This window comes from Rhinoderma darwinii, chromosome 5 (assembly GCF_050947455.1).
Source record: "Rhinoderma darwinii isolate aRhiDar2 chromosome 5, aRhiDar2.hap1, whole genome shotgun sequence".
Classification (NCBI taxonomy): domain Eukaryota; kingdom Metazoa; phylum Chordata; class Amphibia; order Anura; family Rhinodermatidae; genus Rhinoderma; species Rhinoderma darwinii.
Window position 1 is genome coordinate 317,244,387 of NC_134691.1, and position 22,746 is coordinate 317,267,132.

The following is a 22,746-nucleotide window of genomic DNA, read 5'->3' on the forward strand; positions in this document are numbered from 1 at the left end:
ATTTCGATGGGGCTGCAGAGAACTATAGAAATGAATGGAGCGGTGGCCGAGCATGCGCACTACTGCTCTATTCCTATGGGGCTCTCAGGAACAGCAGTGTAAGCCTGTTCTCGTGAATGATGGGGGTCCCAGCGGTCAGATGACCACGGATTATATATATCTGGATTATGGGAAAACCCCTTCAACAAGTCTAAACTTTTATCTGCAGAAATGCGATTTTGTGACCACAACTCCCCAGTGACCACACTGATCTCTCCATGTCACAATGACACACAGGGTCATCTCCCCTGACCTCTAGGACATTAGGGGGAACTGCAGTCACAGCTATATTTGTCTTCTTTTGTGTTGAGTTAATTCTTCTTTTAAATTTGGCAAAACTGTGGGCCATTATACAGGTTAGTCACGGACTATGACATGTCCCTTCCTCTTCTCAAACACCTTCCCTCTGTACTAATCTGTTGCCCCCTAGTCCTCTGTAGTGACCTGTACTCACCCCTTTCACATGTTCAAAAGTGACATTTTTCATCTGGATAGGATCAACGGCTGCATCTAGGCCAGATGTTGCTCTAAAACGAACTGCAAAAAAATGAAGGTTATAAATATTTAAATATGATTAAGCCCTTAAGACGTGGATCAGATAGTGCCTTAACCCTTTCCTGACCACCGCACGTAGATTAAAGGGCTGTAGCACTGGTCCTTGTGCCTGCAGCCCGTTAATCTACGTGTGCTCCTAACAGAGCACACAGACGCTCCCCGCAGCCTTAGTACTGGGGGAAAAACATCGGGTCAGATCACAGCGGTGATCCGAACCAATTAACCCCTTAAATGTGGCAGTCAATAGCAACCGCCGCATTTAAGTTGTTACAATATCGGCACCCCACTACGCGATTGCGGGGGCCGATTGTTGCTATGGCAACCGGAAGACTAACAAAGGCTTCCGTTCTGCCATCCATGGAAGGCGATTAGGTCCTAGAAAAAAATAAAAAGTTCAAAACAAAATGTACAAAAGTAGAAACGTACAATTTCATAATAATAAATAAGTAAAAAAAAAAAGGGCACCCTTTTTCCCTTGTAAAGTTTTTAAATAAAACTATGCATAATTGGTATCGTCGCGTCCGTAACGGCCTGAACTATAAAAATATAATCTAAATTTATCCCGCACGGTGACCGCCATAAAAACAATAAAAATATCGATACCAGAATCTCTATTTTTAGTCACTTCAGCTCCCAAAAAATGGAATAAATAGGAATCAAAAAGTCGCATGTACTCAAAAATGATACCAATCATTTTGTTCCGCAAAAAAACAAGCCCTCACACAACTTCTTGATGGAAAAAAAAAAAAAAGTTGTGGCTCTTAGAATATGGAGACAAAAACGAAAAGATTTTTTTTTTTTTTAAAACCGTCATTTTATTGTGCAAACACTGTAAAACATAAAAAACCTAAACCTATACACATATGGTATCGCCGTAATCGCATCGACCCACAGAATACATTAAATATGTCATTTATAGCGCACGGTGAACGCCGTAAAAAAACCAAAAAAAAACAATAGAAGTTTCACGCCCTAATTACACTAAATTCAGCATAAAAACCTATGGGATCAAAATGCTCACTATACCCAGATAATTTCTTTTTAGGGCTGTAGTTTCCCAAATGGGGTCACTTCTGGGGGATGTCCACGGATTTGGTACCGCTGGGGCTTTGCAAATGCGACATGACACCCAAAAACCAATCCAGCAAACTTGAGCGCCAAAAGCCAAATAGCGCTCCTTCCCTTCTGACCCCCGCCGTGTGTCCAAACAGCCGTTTATTACCACATATGGGGTATTGCCGTAAACAGGACAAATTGCTTTACAAATCTTGGGGTGCTTTTTTTTCTTTATTCCTTGTAAAAATTGATCATTTCTAAGTTTTATTGGGAAAAAATTTGATTTTCATTTTTACGGACAAATTCCACTAAATTCAGAAAAAAAACCTGTGTGGTTAAAATACTCTATACCCCCTTGATAAATTCCTTGAGGGATGTAGTTTGCCAAATGGTGTCTTTTTGGGGATGTTTCCACTATTTTGGCTCCACAAGACCTCTTCAAACCTGACATGGTGCCTAAAATATATTCTAATAAAAAGGAGGCCCCAAAATCCACTAGATGCTCCTTTGCTTCTGAGGCCAGTGTTTCAGTTCATTACCGGACTAGAGCCACATGTGGGATATTTCTAAAAACTGCAGATTCTGGGCAATAAATATGGAGTTGCGAACCTCTGGTAAAACCTTTTGTGTTACATAAAAAATTGATTGAAATGGATTTTCTGACAAAAAAAAATTACATTTGTCAATTTCCCCTCTACCTTGCTTTAATTCCTGTGAAACACCTAAAGGATTAAAGAGGCTCTGTCACCAGATTTTGCAGCCCCATCTGCTATTGCAGCAGATAGGCGCTGCAATGTAGATTACAGTAACGTTTTTATTTTTAAAAAACGAGCATTTTTGGCCAAGTTATGACCATTTTTGTATTTATGCAAATGAGGCTTGCAAAAGTCCAAGTGGGCGTGTATTATGTGTGTACATCGGGGCGTTTTTACTACTTTTACTAGCTGGGCGTTCTGACAAGAAGTATCATCCACTTCTCTTCAGAACGCCCAGCTTCTGGCAGTGCAGACACACAGCGTGTTCTCGAGAGATCACGCTGTGACGTCACTCACAGGTCCTGCATCGTGTCGGACGAGCGAGGACACATCGGCACCAGAGGCTACAGTTGATTCTGCAGCAGCATCAGCGTTTGCAGGTAAGTAGCTACATCGACTTACCTGCAAACGCCGATGCTGCTGCAGAATCAACTGTAGCCTCTGGTGCCGATGTGGCAGACACAATGCAAGACCTGGGTCAGGAAGTGAGTGACGTCACAGCATGATCTCTCGAGAACACGCTCTTTGTCTGCACTGCCAGAAGCTGGGCGTTCTGAAGAGAAGTGGATGATACTTCTCATCAGAACGCCCAGCTAGTAAAAGTAGTAAAAACGCCCCGATGTACGCACATAATACACGCCCACTTGGACTTTTACTTTAAACACACCCACTTGGACTTTTGCAAGCCTCATTTGCATAAATACAAAAATGGTCATAACTTGGCCAAAAATGCTCGTTTTTTAAAAATAAAAACGTTACTGTAATCTACATTGCAGCGCCTATCTGCTGCAATAGCAGATAGGGGTTGCAAAATCTGGTGACAGAGCCTCTTTAAGAAACTTTCTAAATGCAGTTTTGAAAACTTTGAGGGGTGCCGTTTTTAAAATTGGGTGACCTATGGGGATTTCTAATATAGAAGGCCCTCAAAGCCACTTCAGAAGTGAACTGCCCCCTATAAAAACAGGTTTTGTACATTTTCTTGAAAATGTGAGAAATTGCTGCTAAAGTTCTAAGCCTTGTAACGTCCTAGAAAAAAAAAATAGGATGTTCAAAAAACGATCCCATATGTCTACTTTATGTTGGTAAGTGTTATTTAGTAAGTATTGTGTGTGGTATTACGATCTGTTTTACAAGCAGATTCATTTAAATTTAGAAAACCGCTAATTTTTGCAAATTTTATCTAAAGTTTGGTGTTTTTCACAAACAAATAGTGAACTTATTGATCAAATTTTTCCACTAAAAGTACAGTATGTCACGAGAAAACAATCTCAGAATCGCTTGGATAGGTAAAAGCATTCCCAAGTTATTACCACATAAAGTGACACACGTCAGATTTGAAAAAAATCAGCTGCCTCCAAAAGGCCAAAACAGGCTCAGTCCTGAAGGGGTTAAAGACGCAGTGATTTATTTACATTTTTTCACATCTGTATTTAGAAAAAGCCATAACTTTATTTTTTCATTTGACGTAGCCGCATGAGGGCTTCTTTTTTGCGGAACGAGTTGCATTTTTTAATGGCAGCATTTTAACACCTTCCCGACCGCCCACTGTCTTTTGACGTCAGGCGGTGCGGGTGCTTAGTCTACAGGGACGTCTTTTGGCGTCGCTGCAGATCAGGCTGATGAGCGCTCGTGAGAGCGCTCGTCCTCTAAGCAGGAGCTGTAACTTACAGCTCCTGATCTTAGAGCAGCCTCCTGAACACAGCTGGGGTCGGCAAACATTCGGACCCCAGCTGTTTAACCCTTTGATTACCGCGGTCCGTGACATGATCAAAGGGAATTCCCCTCTTTGATTGCATCACCGGATTCCAGCGATGCGATCAAACACTGGGGAATCCCTCTGCAGTCAGCCCTGGGGACCTACAAAGGACCCCAGGGCCGTCTGCTCCGTGTGCCTGCTGTTCGGGCACACTATGTGCTGCCCGATCAGCAGCCTGTGTCATAGTGACACAGTGTAATGTATTAGCATACAGAAGTATGCTAATACATTACAAGTAAAAAATAAAGTTACAAATAAAGTTATCCCTTGATGGGATTAAAATAAATAAATAAATAAATAAAACAAATAAATAAATGAAAAAAGTCCCAAAAAGAGTCTTTATTTTGCATTAAATAAATTTTATTGCCCCTACACTAAATAAAAACAAAAAACCTACGCATATTAGGTATCTACACGACCGTAATAACCTGAAGAATTAATCTAATGGGTTATTTAGCGTAAAACGTGAACGGGATGAAAAATAAACAAAAAAAAACTATTCCGAGAATCGCTTTTTCCTATATTCACGCTGTAAAAAAAAAAATTTTTTTAGCCCCAAACTGTGGGAAAAAAAAAAAATACTATTTCTCTCGCATAAAACAAGGCCTCATACAGCCACGTCAGTGAAAAAATAAAAAAAAAGTTATGGCTGCTGAAACGCAGAGAGGCAAAAACAGAAAAATTGAGCTGGTCATTAAGGTCTTTTCAGGCCCGGTCATTAAGGGGTTAAGGTAATATATATATATATATATATATATATATATATATATATATATATATATAAAAATAAATAAATTATTCCATCATGATTTTTGGGATTTATTTTGATGGCATTCCCAATGCAGTATAAAAAAAAACATAATAGATTACAGCGATCCTAAATTTATATAGTTTATTTTTTTAGGTTTGAGTTTAAGAGTAATAACAATTTTTTTTTTGTTGGCCTAGCTTTATGGGGAATTGTTTTTTGAGAAACAAGTTGAAGTTGTTATTGGTACCATTTTGGAATAGATACGACTTCCTGATGACTTATTCTGTTCTCTTGGGGAAAGCGAGAAACAAAAAACAGCAATTCTGGCTTTTTCTTTTGTTTTATACGACATTCATCAGGAGGGATAAACAACATGATCATTTTATAGTGAAGTTACGTGTATTTTTTTAATTTGTCTTCATAATAAAGCATTTTGTGGGAGGGGGGGGGGATTTTTTTTTTGATTTTTTTTTACCTTGGATTGTTATTTTTTTCTAAACTTTATCGGGTGTAAAACTGTGTAAAACAGACATGCAGCCTCTTAGCAACCAGGTGTCTAAAGCGGGGTCTATGTGATCGCATCATGGGGACACTGATGTGTTTACAAAGGAAGGCCCCTGCCTCCGTAAAAGAACCCTGGTGCTGCGGACTCCCTTAGCCACAGAATCAAAAAGGGGTTAATAAAATCGGATCAGAGCTAGCTGTTGCAGCAGGGTGTCAGCTGTAATGTTACAGCTGACACCCGCCGATGATGGCATGTCCAGTCTTTCTCTGGAGATGTTGCCTTTGGTTGTACTGAAAACGAATTGTCTGTTTGTGAAATACATTAAATACTAAAATGTATATAAAACCGTTAATGTTGTGTTAATGAACTAGTAATCCATGAGGGGCATAACTGTAGGGTGTGCAGAGGTAGTAGTTGCTCCAGGGCTTGGGTGCCTGAGAGGATAGAACACCAATTTTGTTACAGATTTTGCATTGGGACCCAGGAGCTTCAAGTTAAACCTCTGAGTTGAATACCGGGTTAACCCATGAAATACAACTTTATGTTCCTACTTATGTATTCAGATAACCAGTTTCCCTTAAAATTTTAAAAAAGGCACAAAGCTCTAAAATACAAGGAAAAATCTTTATCTCACCTGACAAAAATGGGGTTTTTAATAAACCATAGATGCCAAGCAACAACACCGCCAGTAGGATGTAGCGAGTTCTTTTCAGCGATTCTAGAAAAATATTGAAAATAAAAATATCACAAGGACTTTCTGATGCAATGAAGTATAGATGTCAGCAATGAAGAAAAAAATAAAGATTTAATAATCGGCTTCCTTTGCAAAACACGCCTTGAATGGTAAGATCTAGTGCGAGACTTATGGAAGATGTCCGGGCTGTAATCTACATAGCAGAAAGTGTCACATCTACCAGCCACAACAACCCCAGAGAGGTCTGGAAGCTGTAACATCCCTCCCTCCATAGGAATAACATATCGCCACCTGGACAGTCTGAACAGGAATGTTAGAGAAGGACTAGGGGGAAGATAGAGGTCAGGTGAGTGATCGCTTTATCATATCTGGAAGGCCAGAACAACAAGTGTGGCTGTGACCAAGCAGAAGCGTGACCGATACAGCAAAGAGGGGTGTTTAGTGTAGCAGTTGAATCATAAGCCTTGTAGAAAATCAATGCGCCACCTGGTGGCAGATTTATGTATTCATTTTTTTTAACGAAAAATATAAATGTTTGTTTAAAAGTAAATAAATTATTTGCGATATTTCCTTTTTCAGATAATCTCCTAGCAGAGCAGAGTAAAGTCCTGCTATTTCCATACCAGTAGTCCTCTGTGTGAGCGCTTGTGCTTTCAGGAAACCCTCTGCAAACCCGTTCTTAAAAGCATCCTGATGTCCGTCTGGAACATTTTTATTTTTAACAATCTTGTCCAAGTTTTCTACATCTGGAACTCTATCTCTCATCAAAAATCCCTAAAGAAAAAAAAAAACGACCATACAAATTTTGACAAACCGTACACAAAAAAACACATTTAGAATAAAGTTTCATGCAGAATATTGAATAAATTAACTTCTTAGACGTTTATAATAGATAGAAAGTGTAATATTCATACATACCTTCATGAAGGAGGGGGTGGCATTTTCGGCAGCAGCAATGCGCTCAGAGGTGGATTGTAGACGTCTGTCTCTAGTTTTCAAAGTCTTAAATCCCCGAGACTGTATGTAACCTACAAACATTTTGATGTAAGACTCTGTTCACATCTGCTTCAAGGCTTTCTGTTATTCTGCTCGGTCATAGGAGCAAAACAACGAAAGACCGGATCCGTCACATGACGGAAACCAACGGTACCCGGCTAAACAAATTGACTGTAATGTGTTCTGTCGGGTTTCTGTAATTTTCCGCTATTTTTCTAGACCAAATAGTGCAGCATTTGTCCGGCAAAAACCACAGAGCCTCGACGCAGGTGTAAACACAGGCATTGACACATTTTAGCTGCGGGTTTTAGTTCCGCTTTCGTATCTTCTCTACAATTAAAATTAATGAAATTTACGGTCAGAGGAAAGTATGATAATTCTGCGCCTATTAGATCCAAATTTACTGTACATATGAAACAGCAGCAAAATCCAGTCTGGAGTCCTAGAAATGTTCTTACCTGGCCATCGTTGGAGGTCTGTGGAGATTTGTTTCAGTGGGCTTGGCTGTTGCATGGAAAATGGTCGTAGAGTATTGATAGTATTTGAAAAGCCTTTTAAAGGGAAAAAAAAAAAAAAAGTGCAAAATTAAATAGTGAACAAAGAAAAAACACCTAATATACCCGGGCTTACCCAATACTCCCTTCTCTCACGTAGAGGACCATAAGTTATGGTGGTGTGACAGCAATACAGGCTTCCAGTACGTTTCTAGTAAGTTAGGTGGCCAAACCGATCTTCACAAGTTTGTGGAGATCCAGCATGGTCAGCCCTGGTAGCGCTACCTCTTGTTTGGCATTCAAATCTAACAATCTTTGTAAGAAGTCTTTAAAGGGGTTTACCCAATTAAGTATGTGATGGCATATTGCTAGGAAAAAAACCCCCAAAAAAAAACAGACCAGCGGATTATCTACTGTGGGAGGGAAAGAGGGACTGGATAAGTTAAATTAATTAATTTATATTGTTTTCTTAGAGATAAGTGTCTGGTGGCAGCTTGTCCTCCTCTTACCCTACAAATCAGCTGCCTGACGGAAAATTGTTCAGCCGACATAGTCTATAGTCTGCATTAAAGAGGCTCTGTCACCAGATTTTGCAACCCCTATCTGCTATTGCAGCAGATCGGCGCTGCAATGTAGATTACAGTAACGTTTTTATTTTTTAAAAACGAGCATTTTTGGCCAAGTTATGGCCATTTTTGTATTTATGTAAATGAGGCTTGCAAAAGTCCAAGTGGGTGTGTTTAAAAGTAAAAGTCCAAGTGGGCGTGTATTATGTGCGTACATCGGGGCGTTTTTAATACTTTCACTAGCTGGGCGTTCTGACGAGAAGTATCATCCACTTCTCTTCAGAACGCCCAGCTTCTGCCAGATCACGCTGTGACGTCACTCACAGGTCCTGCATCGTGTCAGACGAGCGAGGACACATCGGCACCAGAGGCTACAGATGATTCTGCAGCAGCATCGGCGTTTGCAGGTAAGTCGATGTAGCTACTTACCTGCAAACGCTGATGCTGCTGCAGAATCAACTGTAGCCTCTGGTGCCGATGTGGCCGACACGATGCAGGACCTGTGAGTGACGACACAGCGTGATCTCTCGAGAACACGCTGTGTGTCTGCACTGCCAGAAGTTGGGCGTTCTGAAGAGAAGTGGATGATATTTCTCATCAGAACGCCCAGCTAGTAAAAGTAGTAAAAACGCCCCGATGTACGCACATAATACACGCCCACTTGGACTTTTACTTTTAAACACACCCACTTGGACTTTTGCAAGCCTCATTTGCATAACTACAAAAATGGTCATAACTTGGCCAAAAATGCTCGTTTTTTAAAAATAAAAACGTTACTGTAATCTACATTGCAGCGCCTATCTGCTGCAATAGCAGATAGGGGTTGCAAAATCTGGTGACAGAGCCTCTAAGTGAATGCTCCTTCTAGATATCGATCAAGGTTTTTTGGATTCAACATCAAGTGGTAGAAAAAAGTAGGTAGAGAAAACTAAAAGCGCCCGTCTCTGCACTCACCATTTCTGTTTTCAAAGAAGGACTCTGCGGATACATGAGACGTTTGCCAGCAGGAGGAGGTTTTCTTTTTATCGGAGAAGAAGCCAGGAAGAAGTCTGTTCAGAAGTGTGTCAAGGTCTGTGGTCCTCAACTCAGACAAGCCCAGGTCCCGGAGACTTAAAAGAGGCTTAAGAAAAAAAAACAAAAACATTCTTATCATAATGACAGAGCGTTAAATAAAACAAAATGCCTTTGTATTATAGACAGAAACCATTCTCTAACATGGCTGTAAATGACAAACTCCTTTATGAAGCTGAAACCTAATGCTGGTCATAGACCGTCACCACCAATGTTCAGGAACAAGTTCTGGGCAGATTTCCATTGTTCAGAGTGGAATCATTTTTAGTACCATAAATATAAAAAGTCTCTTTAACAATCATAAAATGATCACGTTTACTTCTATGGTCGTCTCCACTCAAAATCTGGGAATTCAGGTTTAGGCAAGATCAGGCTTCTCTCCTATTAACACGAAAAAAATGGTCCAAGAAAATGAGATGTGAGGAGTTAAGTAGGGACTTCACATCAGAGAGGGAATTGGCTGTTCCTATAAAGCTTAGTTTGAGCCTTCTGTCAGAGGTGTAAGCAGATACCTCCGACGTATACCACTAAACAGGCATACAGTAGTAAGCGTCGCCAATGGGACTCACAGTAATAGAAAAAAAAAATACCATGTCAGTTTTTTTTTTTTACTGTATGCCTCTGCATGGAATAGCGTGGACTACACTATTCCTTACAGCGAAACTAGACCGTCATATGCCAAATGTACACGCTTTTGGCCTACACCAGGTAAAGGAGACCCTACGTATACGTTCTGCATACACACTAGGAGCTCTCCCATCACATACGCCAAATGTCATTTGCAAACCAAGTGTGAAGAGAGCCTTAGCGTGTATTAAAGCGTAAAGGGTTTGATGCCGTTTTTGAAGCAAAGACCAAGCGTAGATCATAAAGAGAGAGAAAGAGCATAAAGGACAGATACTGATTGTCCCCTTTTGAATCCACTCCTAGATTTAAAAACTACGTAACAAAAACCTGCGTGTATGAATACACCCTGACACTGCGGTCACCAGTCGCGTTCTTTCCCCAACTGAAAACATCCACATCGATTGTTGGCGATACAACTGGAAAGATCATTGCTGACATTAGTCATCATGTGCATGTGTGGCCTCGGAAATGTGTCTGTCGGCAGCAGGAGATTATTAATCAGTAAACCTATTCCCAAAGTGTTTATTCAATTATTATACAGGAAAATACAAATGTAGCACAATCCATAATGGATACAAGCGGATTTAGTCCTTCATCCATGTGAACACCCATAGCTCCTTCCCTTTCATTTATTCTTTTTTGCACCCACCATCCCTTTAAATGGGTTTTCCCAATCTTAGATAGTGAGGGTAGATCCTAGCATTTGATCCACCGCTCCTAAGAATGAAGGGGTTGCAGCGCTGATTTAGTGTTGTGTCCCCATTAAAGTTTTTCCCTGCACAGCAGACAATCCTAGCCAAAGCTGCAATACAGTTCTATTCAAGTAAATGGGGCCGTGCTGCAGGTCCGTGCACAGCCAGGTGCCAGAAAACCGCTGTAATGGCAAAAACTTTAATTATCCTAGCAATATGCTATCAATTTCTAAAATAGGAAACCCCTTTAACAACCAGTAGCCCAAGTATAAAAAAACAGAACATTGCTCGGAGAGCCATTCCTGCAGGCCAGGACTTCCTGGGGAGATGCTAGGAAAATGGCCCTACAACACAGCAGGACTGTGGAAACAAAATGAATGAGTATCTTATATTATTTGTTTCTAAACAAATCCAGCTGATTTGTGTTGAGCCCTACTAGAAAAACCTTATAATCCTACCCCAGGATGTATAGCATAGAAACAGGCATATCACTATGGGAAGTTATATGTCAGAGACACTCAGGACCCGCTTTCACTGAGCCCGTCAGTCCTGCAGACCTGACGGATACAGGATTCAGCTACTCTGTATACAGGATACAGACCGGCTGTATCTCAAAAAGTAAAGAATTTTAAATAAAAAGTAATTTGAAAGTTGCATCAAACACACTGATATATATATATATTTTTTAAGAAAAAAATGTCTATCCCTTTAAAAAGGTGTACATAGCCTTTAAAGAGGACCCATCACCTCTCCTGACCCGTCACCTTTTCAGTTTTACTAAATAATTGTGTTCCCCATTAAAAAATTCTGGCCCATGTTTTCTTAAAACTCTACTGGCATTCCTCTATTATTCCTCCTAAAAATGTATAAATAATTTGACAGCTGGGTGTTACCAGACGGGGGCGTGTCTCTTCACAGACTGACACTGTCCAATCAGTGCTGAGAGAGTGAGACTGTGCAGGGACAAGTTGTCAATTTATTCATAGATTTCTAGGAGGAAGGAAAGAGGAATGGTATAACGCAGAGTTATAAAGAAAATATGTTTCAGAATTGTTATTTTATGGGGAAAACCATTATTTACTAAAGTTGACGCGTCAGGTGTGACAGATCCTCTGTAAACAGAAAACTTTGTTGCCACAAAACAAAATTCCTGTTCTAAAAGTGAAGCTCGCCGTTGGAGTGACTTTAAAGGGGTTGTCCATCTTCTGACAACTGAAGACCTATCCACCGGGCCTGCGGGCACCGGATGTTGCGGCACATAATGCTATGTACGGAGCTCGGAAGCGTTTGCTCTGTACATAGCATAGCGGGCGTGCTGAAGAACTGCAGGTCCGCTCCTATTCACTTGAATACAGTACTGCAGCTCGGCCGCTATTCCGTGGCGGGAGCCAACTGCTTCCGACATGTACGTCCGGTGCACGGAGGCAGCAGACCAGCGGATCTGTGCGGAGCCCGAGTTTCGGATCCCCACAGATCATGTACTGATGATCTATCCGGTGGATAGGTCATCAGTTGTCAGAAGGTGGAAAACCCTATTAAAGGGAATGTGTCGCTAGAAATTTTTTTTTTTTTTTTTTTTAGTTAAACAGTTAGTGTATACATGATTGGACATTGTTATAATTTTTTTACAAGTCAGGAAATACTATAAATTAGATTCTAATTTATGACATTTCCCTGTGCTGGTCACTAGAGGGAGCAATTCCCAAAATTTCAGCATTGGCATGTGGTAAAGCAACCACATTGCTTTATGCTGCAAATTTGGTGTAAACACACACACGCTCTAATGAGCTCACACAATCCCCCCTCCCTTATCCTGGCTAGTGCCAGGAGAAAGGAGGGGATTGAATGTTCAAGCCTCCCACACTGTGTGTCGCCATTTTTTGAGCAAATACAGTGTAGTAGGTTTACATACAGTGCTAATCACATACTAAAACACGAACATACACAAACATAACTTACCTGCTCCTGCCGCCGCCGCTCCCTCCGGTCCGTTAGCTCCGTCTGCTCCCCCCGCCCCTAGTGCTTGCTTCTAATCACATGTCCGGAAGCCGCGACCAGAAGTACTGTCCGGCCGCGGCTTCCGGTCCACAAGAAAATGGCGCCGGATGTCGCTCGGCCGAAGACCTTCCATTTGGACTGTTCCCACACAGACGGCGTACAGCATAGTGAATGGAACGGCTCCCGTTCGCATTCTGTATGTGCCGTATTCCATCTCTGTATGTGTCGTTAATCGACACATACAGAGATGGAAAAAAAAAATGGCAGCCCCCATAGAGAAGAAAAAGTTTGAAAAAAAAAAAAGTAAAACACAAAACACACAAATAAAAATTGTTTTAATAAAACACTAAAAACGAATTAATATTAAAAAAAAAAAATTCGCGACACCCTTCCTTCAAAGAGGAGCTGTCACCTCTCCTGAAATGTCTGTTTTAATAAATTCTTGATTTCCTCATGAAATAATAATGTCAACAGCATTTCTACTCCCTTTGGACAAAGAAGAGATCAGATACTAATCTGTGACAGTAGATGTTTTACGGAAGTCTCCAGTCCATTGACCGAAGATCGGATTCCGTAAAATCTGGAGTAGAGTGAACTCCCTGTGGATTATAGCTACAGCACTCCTATGAGTAAAGGTTACAGATCTGTACAATGTCTTATATTTCCAATTCCAAGCTTTATTAATGGGGAGAGGGATTACACGAAAAACACCCAACGTTAATCATAAGCGTAGACGGAGAGGAATTACACGAACCTCAGCGCTGTATGTTTCAGTGTCAGTGGTCACTTCACGCTGCAGAACCTGAATAGAGGATGAGCTGGGAAAGTACGCTGCGGTCTTGGGAGAGTGGAAGGCAGTGATGAGGTGGCTTAACGGTACTGTAACCTACGAAGAAGAATAAACGCACATATTAAAGTCACTTAGAAGAGACAACAAAGCATTAAACAGAGCTGGGTTCAGAATTTTGAACTATAATGTGCACATGCATATATATATATATATAAAGGTTTCTGTGTGTATATAAGCTAGATACCGACGCAATCTATTTAACGGTTTTTATTTTATAATTGTATATATTATTATTTTTTCGGTAGATAAATATCCCCCATATTTATGTACTGAAAGAGATTTTAAAAAATATATAAAATTAAAAAGATTATGTTTCAGTGTCTAGCTTGAGTAAAAATGGCGCCATGAACAGAAGAGATATGCTTTACAGCAGTCACATAAACATAGGAAACCTCAGTCAGAAAACAGTCCCTTGACTTCTGTGCGCAGAGCATGTACCCAGTGCTCTCTCATAGATTACTGTGTAGGGATGGGGAGGAGGGGAGCGGTGTCCATCACCTATCGTGAATGGTGGATCCTGTTTTATCTATATATAGGTGTTACCGGTCATTGTAATTCTGCCTGTGATGATAATGAGATGCAAAGTGATCTCTACAGAACAGGAAGGGTCAGTCTATTATAAATCGTGGATTCTGTGTTATCTATATATAGGTGTTACCTGTCATTAGGGACGGCCTATTAAATCGAAAAAAAAACAACTAAATTCAGCGCAAAAAATCCACATCATCTTTCAGTTTTATAAATTATTTTGTCCCGATTTAAACTGTATCTGCATGTTCAGGACACAGATACAGTCATGTATGGACAGTGATGTCAGGAGCAGAGCAGGAGTGCTAGTCTGCCCGGGACTATTGCTCTGGGGTTGCCCCTGACATCACTGTGCATATATGAACAGTGACGTCAGGGGCTCCTCCTGAAGCAGAAGCCCCGGCCAGAGCGTCAGCAATGCTCTGGTTAGGGATTCTACTCCTAGAGGGAGGCCATGTTGCACCACCTGGGAGGGGGGGGGGGGTGGGCCGTGTGGCACCACCTGGGAGGGGGGGGGGGGGGGTGGGCCGTGTGGCACCACCTGGGAGGGGGGGGGTGGGCCGTGCGGCACCACCTGGGAGGGGGGGGGGGGTGGGCCGTGCGGCACCACCTGGGAGGGGGGGGGGGGTGGGCCGTGCGGCACCACCTGGGAGGGGGGGGGGGGTGGGCCGTGCGGCACCACCTGGGAGGGGGGGGGGGTGGGCCGTGTGGCACCACCTGGGAGGGGGAGTGGGCGTGTGGCACCACCTGGGAGGGGGGGTGGGCGTGTGGCACCACCTGGGATGGGGGGGGCCGTGTGGCACCACCTGGGATGGGGGGGCCGTGTGGCACTAGTGGAGAAAAAATAAAAAAAGTCCTGGCTCTCAGAATATGGCGATGCAAAATGTGCAGAGTATCCAAAAGCGGATAAGATTGGGCACCATTTATCAGTGCGACACCGGCCACATATGTATGAATTATTATTTATTTACCACATTATGCCCTGATGTACTATGCACAGATTACATATGCCCCCACATTATAAACTGAAATACCAGCAAAACCCCAAACAGAACTACTACCAAGCAAAATCTGCAACATCTACATCTACCAATGCCGCTCCCTCCCTTATGACCCCTGCACGGTACCCAAACAGCAGTTTGCACCCACATATATGGCATCGCCATACCTGGGAGAACCCGCTTCACGTTTTATGAGGTATTTGTTTTCAGTGGCACAAACTGGGCACAACATATTATGCATTAAAATGTCATAGTGTAAAATTGCAAATCTCACTTTGCACCATCCGCTGCGCATTAACCCTTTGCGCACTATGACTTAATAGATCGTCATGGTGCGGGGGTTGATGTATGGAGCTGGCTCACGAGCGGAGCCCGCTTCATACGCTGCGGGTGTCAGCTGTGTCATACAGCTGACACCCAGGATTAACAGACAGGAACAGCGATCGTGCCGCTACAGAAGCCTGTAAAAATAACAATATACTGCAATACATTAGTATTGCAGTGTATTATATCAGCGATAAGGGGAATAATAAAATGTAAAAAAAAAAAAAATACAGTTATTAGTAGTGAAAAAAAATATGTAAAAGTTAAAAAAAAAAAAAAAAAACCTTTCCCCATGTTTATTTTAAAGTAATGTAAAAATAATAAATACAATTGGTATCACTACGTCCATAAAAGTCCGAACTATTGCAATATACCATTATTTAACTTGCACGGGGAACACCCGTAAGAAAAAGTAAATAATTTAAACCGCCAAAATTGCTGTTTTTTTGTCACCTTAGCTCTCAAAAAATGTTTTAATAAAAAGTGACCAAAAAGTTGTATGTACCAAAAAATGCTACCAATAAAAACTACTCGTCCCGCAAAAAATAAGCCCTCACACCGCTCAATCGACCGAAAAATAAAAAAGTTACGCCTCACAGAATGTGATGAAACAAAACAATTTTTTATTTTAACAAATAGATTTTTCTAAAAATAACAAAAAACAATATAAATTTGGTATTACCGTAATTGTATTGAGCCGCAGAACAACATTTTTGTTTTAGCCACACGGAGAAAACCGTAAAAGAAAAACCCCCAAAAAATGGAGGAGTCGCCATTTTTACCAATTTCAGCCCGCAAAGAATTTTTTTTCAGTTTCCCAGTACGTTTTATGGTACCTTAAACGGTGTCAATAGAAACTACAATTCCTCCCGCAGGAAATAAGCCCTCACACCACTCTTGACGCAAAAATAAAAAAGTTATAGCTCTTGGAAGGCGGGGAGGGAAAAACAAAAAAATTAATCAGTCCGGAAAGGGTTAATTCATTTCTAATAAAAAAAAAATGACCACATGTGGGGTATGTACATACTTGGGAGAAATTGCTTTACAAATGTTGGGGTGCTTTTTCTCCTTTATCCCTTGTGGAAATGAAAAAACGCAACATTTTAGTGGGAAAAACGTTGATATTCATTTTTGCGGCCTAATTCTAATAAATTTTACAAAAGACCTGTGGGGTCTAAATGCTCACTATACTCCTAGACAAATGCCTTGAGGGGTGTTTCCAAAATGGGGTCACTTTTGGGGGGTTTCCATTGTTTTGGTCCCTCCAGGACGTACGCGACACGCCACCGAAAACCATTCCAGCAAAATCTGTGCTTCAAATTCCAAATGGCGCTCCTTCTCTTCCGAGCGCTGCCGTGGATACAATCAGCAGTTTATTACCACTTATGGGGTATTGCCGTAATCAGGAGAAATTGCTTTACAAATGTTGTGGTTCTTTTTTTATTTTATTCCTCGTAAAAATGTAAAATGTCTACGTTTATTCAGAAAAAGAGTAGATTTTCATTTTTACAGACGAATTCGAATATATTTAGCGAAAAACCTGTGGGGTCAAAATGCTAACTATTCCCCTAGATAAATTCCTTGAGAGGTCTAGTTTCCAAAATGGGGCCACTTTTGGGGGGTTTCCACTGTTTTGGCACAAGACCTCTTCAAACCTGACAGGGTGCCTAAAATATATTCTAGCTATAGGTGCTTCTTTGCTTCTGAGGCCAGTATTTCAGTCACTAGGGCCACATGTGGGATATTTCTAAAAACTGCAGAATCTGGGCAATAAAATACTGAGTTGCATTTCTCAGGTAAAACCTTCTGTGGTACAAAAAGAAAATGTATTGCAAATTAATTTCGGCAAAAAAAAATTTAATTTGTAAATTTCACCTCTACTTTGCTTTAATTCCTGTGAAACGCCTAAAGGGTTAACACTTTATAAATGCTGTTTCGCATACTTTGAGGGGTGCAGCTTTCAAAATGGGGTGATTTATGGGGACTTTCTAATATATAAGGTACTCAAAGCCACTTCAGAACTGAACTCGTCGCTGAAAAAATAGCCTTTTGAATTTTCCTTAGGCCCCATGCACACGACCGTAAAAACTCCCGGAATTACGGCCTGTAATTACGGGCACATAGACTTCTATTGGCCACGGGTACCTCCCCGTATGCTTACGGGAAGGTGCCCGTGCCGTTGAAAAATATAGAACATGTCCTATTTCAGGCCATAATTACGGCATGGGCAGTCCATAGAAGTCTATGGGGCTCCCGTAATTACGGGTGACTACGTGTGTGCTCCCGTAATTACGGGAGCGTTGCTAGGCGACGTCAGTAAATAGCCACTGTCCAGGGTGCTGAAAGAGTTAAACGATCGTCAGTAACTGTTTCAGCACCCTGGACAGTGACTACCGATCACAATATAGATAAAGCTGTGAAAAAAACAAAAAAAACAAAAAAAACAAAAAACGTTCATACTTACCTAGAACTCCCTGCTTCTTCCTCCAGTCCGGCCTCCTGGGATGACGTTACAGCCCAATGTGACCGCTGCAGCCAATCACAGGCTGCAGCGGTCACATGGACTGCCGCGTCATCCAGGGAGGTCGGACTGGATGTCAAGAGAGGGACGCGTCACCAAGACAACGGCCGGGTAAGTATGAAATTCTTTTACTTTTATTACAGAAAGGGCTGTCCCTTCTCTCTATCCTGCACTGATAGAGAGAAGGGGCCGCCGATTACTGAAGTGTAATTTTGCAACCAAAATCGTGCCCGTAAATACTGGTGAAGTACGGGTTGAATACGTGTGACCAAGGACCCGTATTTACGCCAGTATTTACGGGTGGACAAAAATACGGTCGTGTGCATGAGGCCTTATAATGAGAAAAATTGCTGCTAAAGTTCTAAGCCTTGTAACGTCCTAGAAAAATAAAAAGACGTTTAAAAAGCGATGCAAACACAAAGTAGACATATGGGAAATGTTAACAAGTAACTATTTTGTGTGATATTACTATCTGTCTTACAAGCATTTAAAAATGCTAATTTTTGCACATTTTCACTAAATTTTGGTGTTTTTCAGAAATAAATACTAAATTTAACGACCACATTTTTTCACTAAGAAAGTACAATATGTCACGAGAAAACAATCTCAGAATCGCTTGGATAGGTAAAAGAATTCCGAAGTTATTACCACAAAGTAACACGTCAGATTTGAAAAACAAATCGGCGTGTCCTGAAGGCCAAAAGAGGCTAGGTCCTGAAGGGGTTAAGGTTGAGTTCACACGGGGTAGATATGCTGCGTAAAAGCACCCAGCGTTTCCACCCTGTGCGCCACAGGGAATTCCGGACGGAAAACTGCACTAAATTGTGGTGCAGTTTTTCGGCCGGAACGTCCGCAGCGGAAAACTGCAGCAATTAATGACGTTTCATCCCAGGAGACCGCTGCAGCGGCAGTCACATGGGATGCAGCGTCATCCCAAGAGGTCGGCCCTCTGACGTCATCCAGGCCAGCCTCCTGGGATGATGTTTCATGGCATGTGACCGCAGCTACAGTCTGCGATTGGCTGCCACGGTCACATAGGATGAAACGTCATCCCAGCAGGCCGGCCTGGAGGAAGAAACACAGACTCCTGGGTAAGTATAAGGTTTTTATTTTTTGCAGTGGTGTACGGGCTCATAGACTTTCTATTGAGACCGTACACCGCTCCGAGGAAAGCCGATCAGAAACAAAGCAGCACAGCGATTCAGCCGGTTTGTTTTTGCGATCGGTGGGGGTCTCCGTGCTCAGACCCCACCAATCAAAATTTCTGACATGTCAAAAAAAATAAAAATGTAAGCTTAGTTACTTTTTTAACTATCTACCGATTAAGACTTGTTAATTATTATTATTGGAAAAGTCTAAGAGAACATGCAGTTATTTGTGATTGCTTCATACCAAATATCTATTGTCTCACGGGCGTTCATGGAATAGGCGCTGGTTACGCAACATCCCAGAAATTTGACATAGAAATAAACAGTAGAGATATACATGTAACACAAGAGGAGGTAAGGTCACAGTCACACAGCGTATCACCTGATCGACTGTCACATTACCTCCTGTCATACACAAATACCAGCAGAAATGCAGCGGAGCAATGGAATAATACAAACCCACACGATCCATTAAGATTTAAAGGGGGTGTCCAGGATTAGAAAACCATGGCCATTTTTTTTCAGCACCACATCTGTCCAGGAGTTGTGTCTGGTATTGAGATGACTGGAGTGGAGCTGCAATACCACACAACCTGTGGAAAGCCTTGGAGGAAGACAGCCATGTTTTTCTAATCCTGGACAGACCCTGCATTAGGCTACGTTCGCTTTATGTTATGGGTCTACTTTCCGTGTATACGAGGTAAAATTTGCAACGGTCTAGTCACTCGCCAAATTTAAAACGTGAGTAGAAAAGTGGACGAGGCCAAGGAGATGTCGTTTAGGCCATATTTATTATATAAACTGACTGGAAAAAGGCACAAATTTCATTAAAATTTATGAGCAGGTGTAGATATGATTTTAGGAGTTAAAAAAAAAATTATATTTGGCACAAATCATTCAAAATAATTCCTCTATTATTCGTAAATACGGGTCAAATATTTATTTATATATAAGGCCTTATGAACGCGGACCCATTCATTTATATGGCCCCATGCACACGACCGTGATGTTCATGGAACCGTGTGGGGGCTGTGAATCAGGGCCCACAAAAACTCAGGACATGTCCTTTTAGGCCCCATGTACGAGGCCGTGCCCGTAATCACAGCCCGCGATTCCAGGCACGGCCAGATGCTGACGACCGCCCGCAGTTTCAGGCTGTGCTCCCATACAAAGTAAAACGGCCCGTAAAACACGAAAACAACGGACATGCTCCAAAATTCCCGGCACAGTTCTACAGCGCACACACATCCATCCGTAGCGATACGGAAATGTGTCCGCGGCCAATAGAACTGAACGGGTCCGTAATTGCGGACCGTATTACAGTCCACAATTACGGAGAATTTTTACGGTCGCGTGCATGGGGCCTTAGGGTCTGTATTTGTGGAACGGACTCGCCCGCCGGGCATGACCATCCCTGCATTTTTTTTGCAGGTCCATAAATACGGATGATACAAGGATGCACTACGGAATGATTTTTTTGCAGACAAATGGAACGCAAATACAGACAATGGATCCGTGGTTTTGCTTAACCGCAAAAATCACCACATTAGGCCTACGATAAAGAGACATCAGACTTATGTCCTCCATAGAGTAATCGCTCTCTGTGCATCTGGGTTTTAACAGGTCTATCGTCAAAATGTCTCAAAAAAAGGCTTGCCGGGCACGGTGAATACTACGGAACCAGATCTTGTGTGTGAAAAGACGAAGACGTCTAGGCGGTCACTTATGTTAGGGAACGGCGAAACCGATAAACACGTCACAGGACATGCGACTATCTGGCCACACCCCTTAGTATTGGGCTAAAAGGAAGTTTGTCAAAATGTTTCCTAGACGTCAAAATTCATTAAATATGATGCACCGGACTAATGCGATTTTTCTTCGTTATACATTTACACATGCAGCGAAACGTATGCAAATAAACGGGTCAGTATTGCGACCGCTTCCAAAAATTATGGCTGACATTTGATCCAACATCACACAACGTAAACAACTCGGCGATGAGAGCCAAGACCCATTCCACATAGAGAAAAAGTTGATGCCCTGGACAACACATGGCACAAGTAACTATTGAGTCCAGGACTGCTCGTTTCTATGACAGATGGACGTACATTGATTTGTAATAACTTCCGTCCAGCTGTTGACAAACTACAAGTCCAAGGATGACCAGTGATGTCATCCCAATACTACTACGTCACTTGTATCAGACAGGCTGGACACGGCGCCTACGTATCATCTAGAACATGACGTGGTCACATGATGCTATCACGTGATGTCACTCACCTGCGGCTGCACCGTACTGCCAAACGAGAACATGGTGTCCGAACACCGGCAATTCAGCCCGGTTTACTGGATCTCCGGCCACTTGTCTGTAACCCAGCCTGATGTAACAAAGGTGACCCGGATAACCCGGCAGCCAGGAACTTCCGGGTCGGTTACGTCATTTCCGGATCTTTCTAAGATACGGTTACCATGGTGACAGCACTGTAGAGTTGAAGTGTGTATCCTAGTTGTTGGTATATAGACTGTCCAGATTCAGTCACGTGACTGATATGTAATAGTCAGAATAATGCACATTGAAGAATGCACAAAAATAAGGATAAATTATTATTACAATCATCCACATTGTCATTTCCTCCTCACATTTCGCCCATTACTGCTTGTATATTTTTAGATAATATACGTATTTTTGGAACAAGTTATAGATTTTTTTAGCCATAATGTTGGTATACATATGGCACCTTTCACACGGCGCTTTAGCTAGACATTTAACATATGCATCAGGAAAGCTCCCGCCGCATACGTCAAACGTCCCGCAAGCTCCCATTATACGGACGGAGAACGAAAGACCATTCTTTTAGCCTCGGTCGAGCGGTATATGTTGGTTATACCATTTCTTTTATTGGATATAGTAGTGTAGTAGACTACGCTATTATATCCAGAGGCATCCAGTAAAAAAGTATACGTTAAATGTATATGTTTTTTTTACATGGTAGCCTATGGGTGACGGTTGCCACTGTATAGCATCTGTTTAACGGATATGTTATTGGCTTTTCAATAGCTTTTCATGACGTATCCATCATAGCCTATGGGTGACGGAATCAATAAATGGATGGTGTGCGTCACCCATAGACTATAATGGTATACGTTAAACGAGGACTATTAAATGCAGTGTGAAAGGGTCAAAGGCCAACTCTCCCGAAATGTCTGGAAGACTTCCAAAAAAAGTAGAGACACCCTCACCCCCCCCCCCCCGACCCGGAAAAGATGTAATCTCCTGGGCAACATTAAGGGTTGCCACCTTTTTCACCCAAAAACATTGGCCAGGTTTCCCAGGTAAATAGGGGTGTGCTTTTGGGGAGCATGGAATGTGACTTGTAATGTAGGACAGTTTCATATGGCCATAATATGGCGGCATTGAAGCATCCTCCATATTGTGATGACAACACCCAGATCTCCAGTGGTAATAACAGCAAACCAAGGTGCTAGAGGTATCCCCAAAAATGTGTCTAATAGCCAAACAGAAAGAAGGGAGGGTAAAGAAGAGAAAGGACCAAGTAACGCCAAAAGAGTACAATGGAGAGTGGAATAGGCAACAGAGGTGTCGGGAAGACTGGAGGTTCATGGAAAGCGGGCAAGGGGGGACAGGTGGGCCACAGAAAGAAACCAATCCCCTTGGGATGTGTTGGTTACAATTATACCAACAGGACTAAATATCTAGCAAGATAGAAGTTCATCAAGCACCGACGGAGCCAGACCTCCGAGAAATCTAGTCCGGTTCACCTCCAATTCATAAGCAGTATTTTATTTCACTGCAAAAAC

At 42.0% G+C, this 22,746-nt stretch overlaps 1 protein-coding gene across 1 annotated transcript in view; it reads right to left on the reverse strand.

Moving 5' to 3' along the window:
- YME1L1 (YME1 like 1 ATPase) overlaps positions 1-21,362 on the reverse strand; it is a 33,272-nt gene extending 11,910 nt beyond the window's left edge. Inside the window, exons 1-8 of the mRNA XM_075827513.1 lie at positions 21,208-21,362; positions 13,310-13,441; positions 9,122-9,287; positions 7,566-7,658; positions 7,030-7,139; positions 6,735-6,885; positions 6,052-6,135; positions 494-576 (exon numbers count right to left, since the gene is read on the reverse strand). Coding sequence (XP_075683628.1) covers positions 494-576; positions 6,052-6,135; positions 6,735-6,885; positions 7,030-7,139; positions 7,566-7,658; positions 9,122-9,287; positions 13,310-13,441; positions 21,208-21,240 — 852 coding nt within the window. The 5' untranslated portion in view covers positions 21,241-21,362. The remainder of the gene's footprint in view (positions 1-493; positions 577-6,051; positions 6,136-6,734; positions 6,886-7,029; positions 7,140-7,565; positions 7,659-9,121; positions 9,288-13,309; positions 13,442-21,207) is intronic.
- Positions 21,363-22,746: the final 1,384 nt, after the last annotated feature.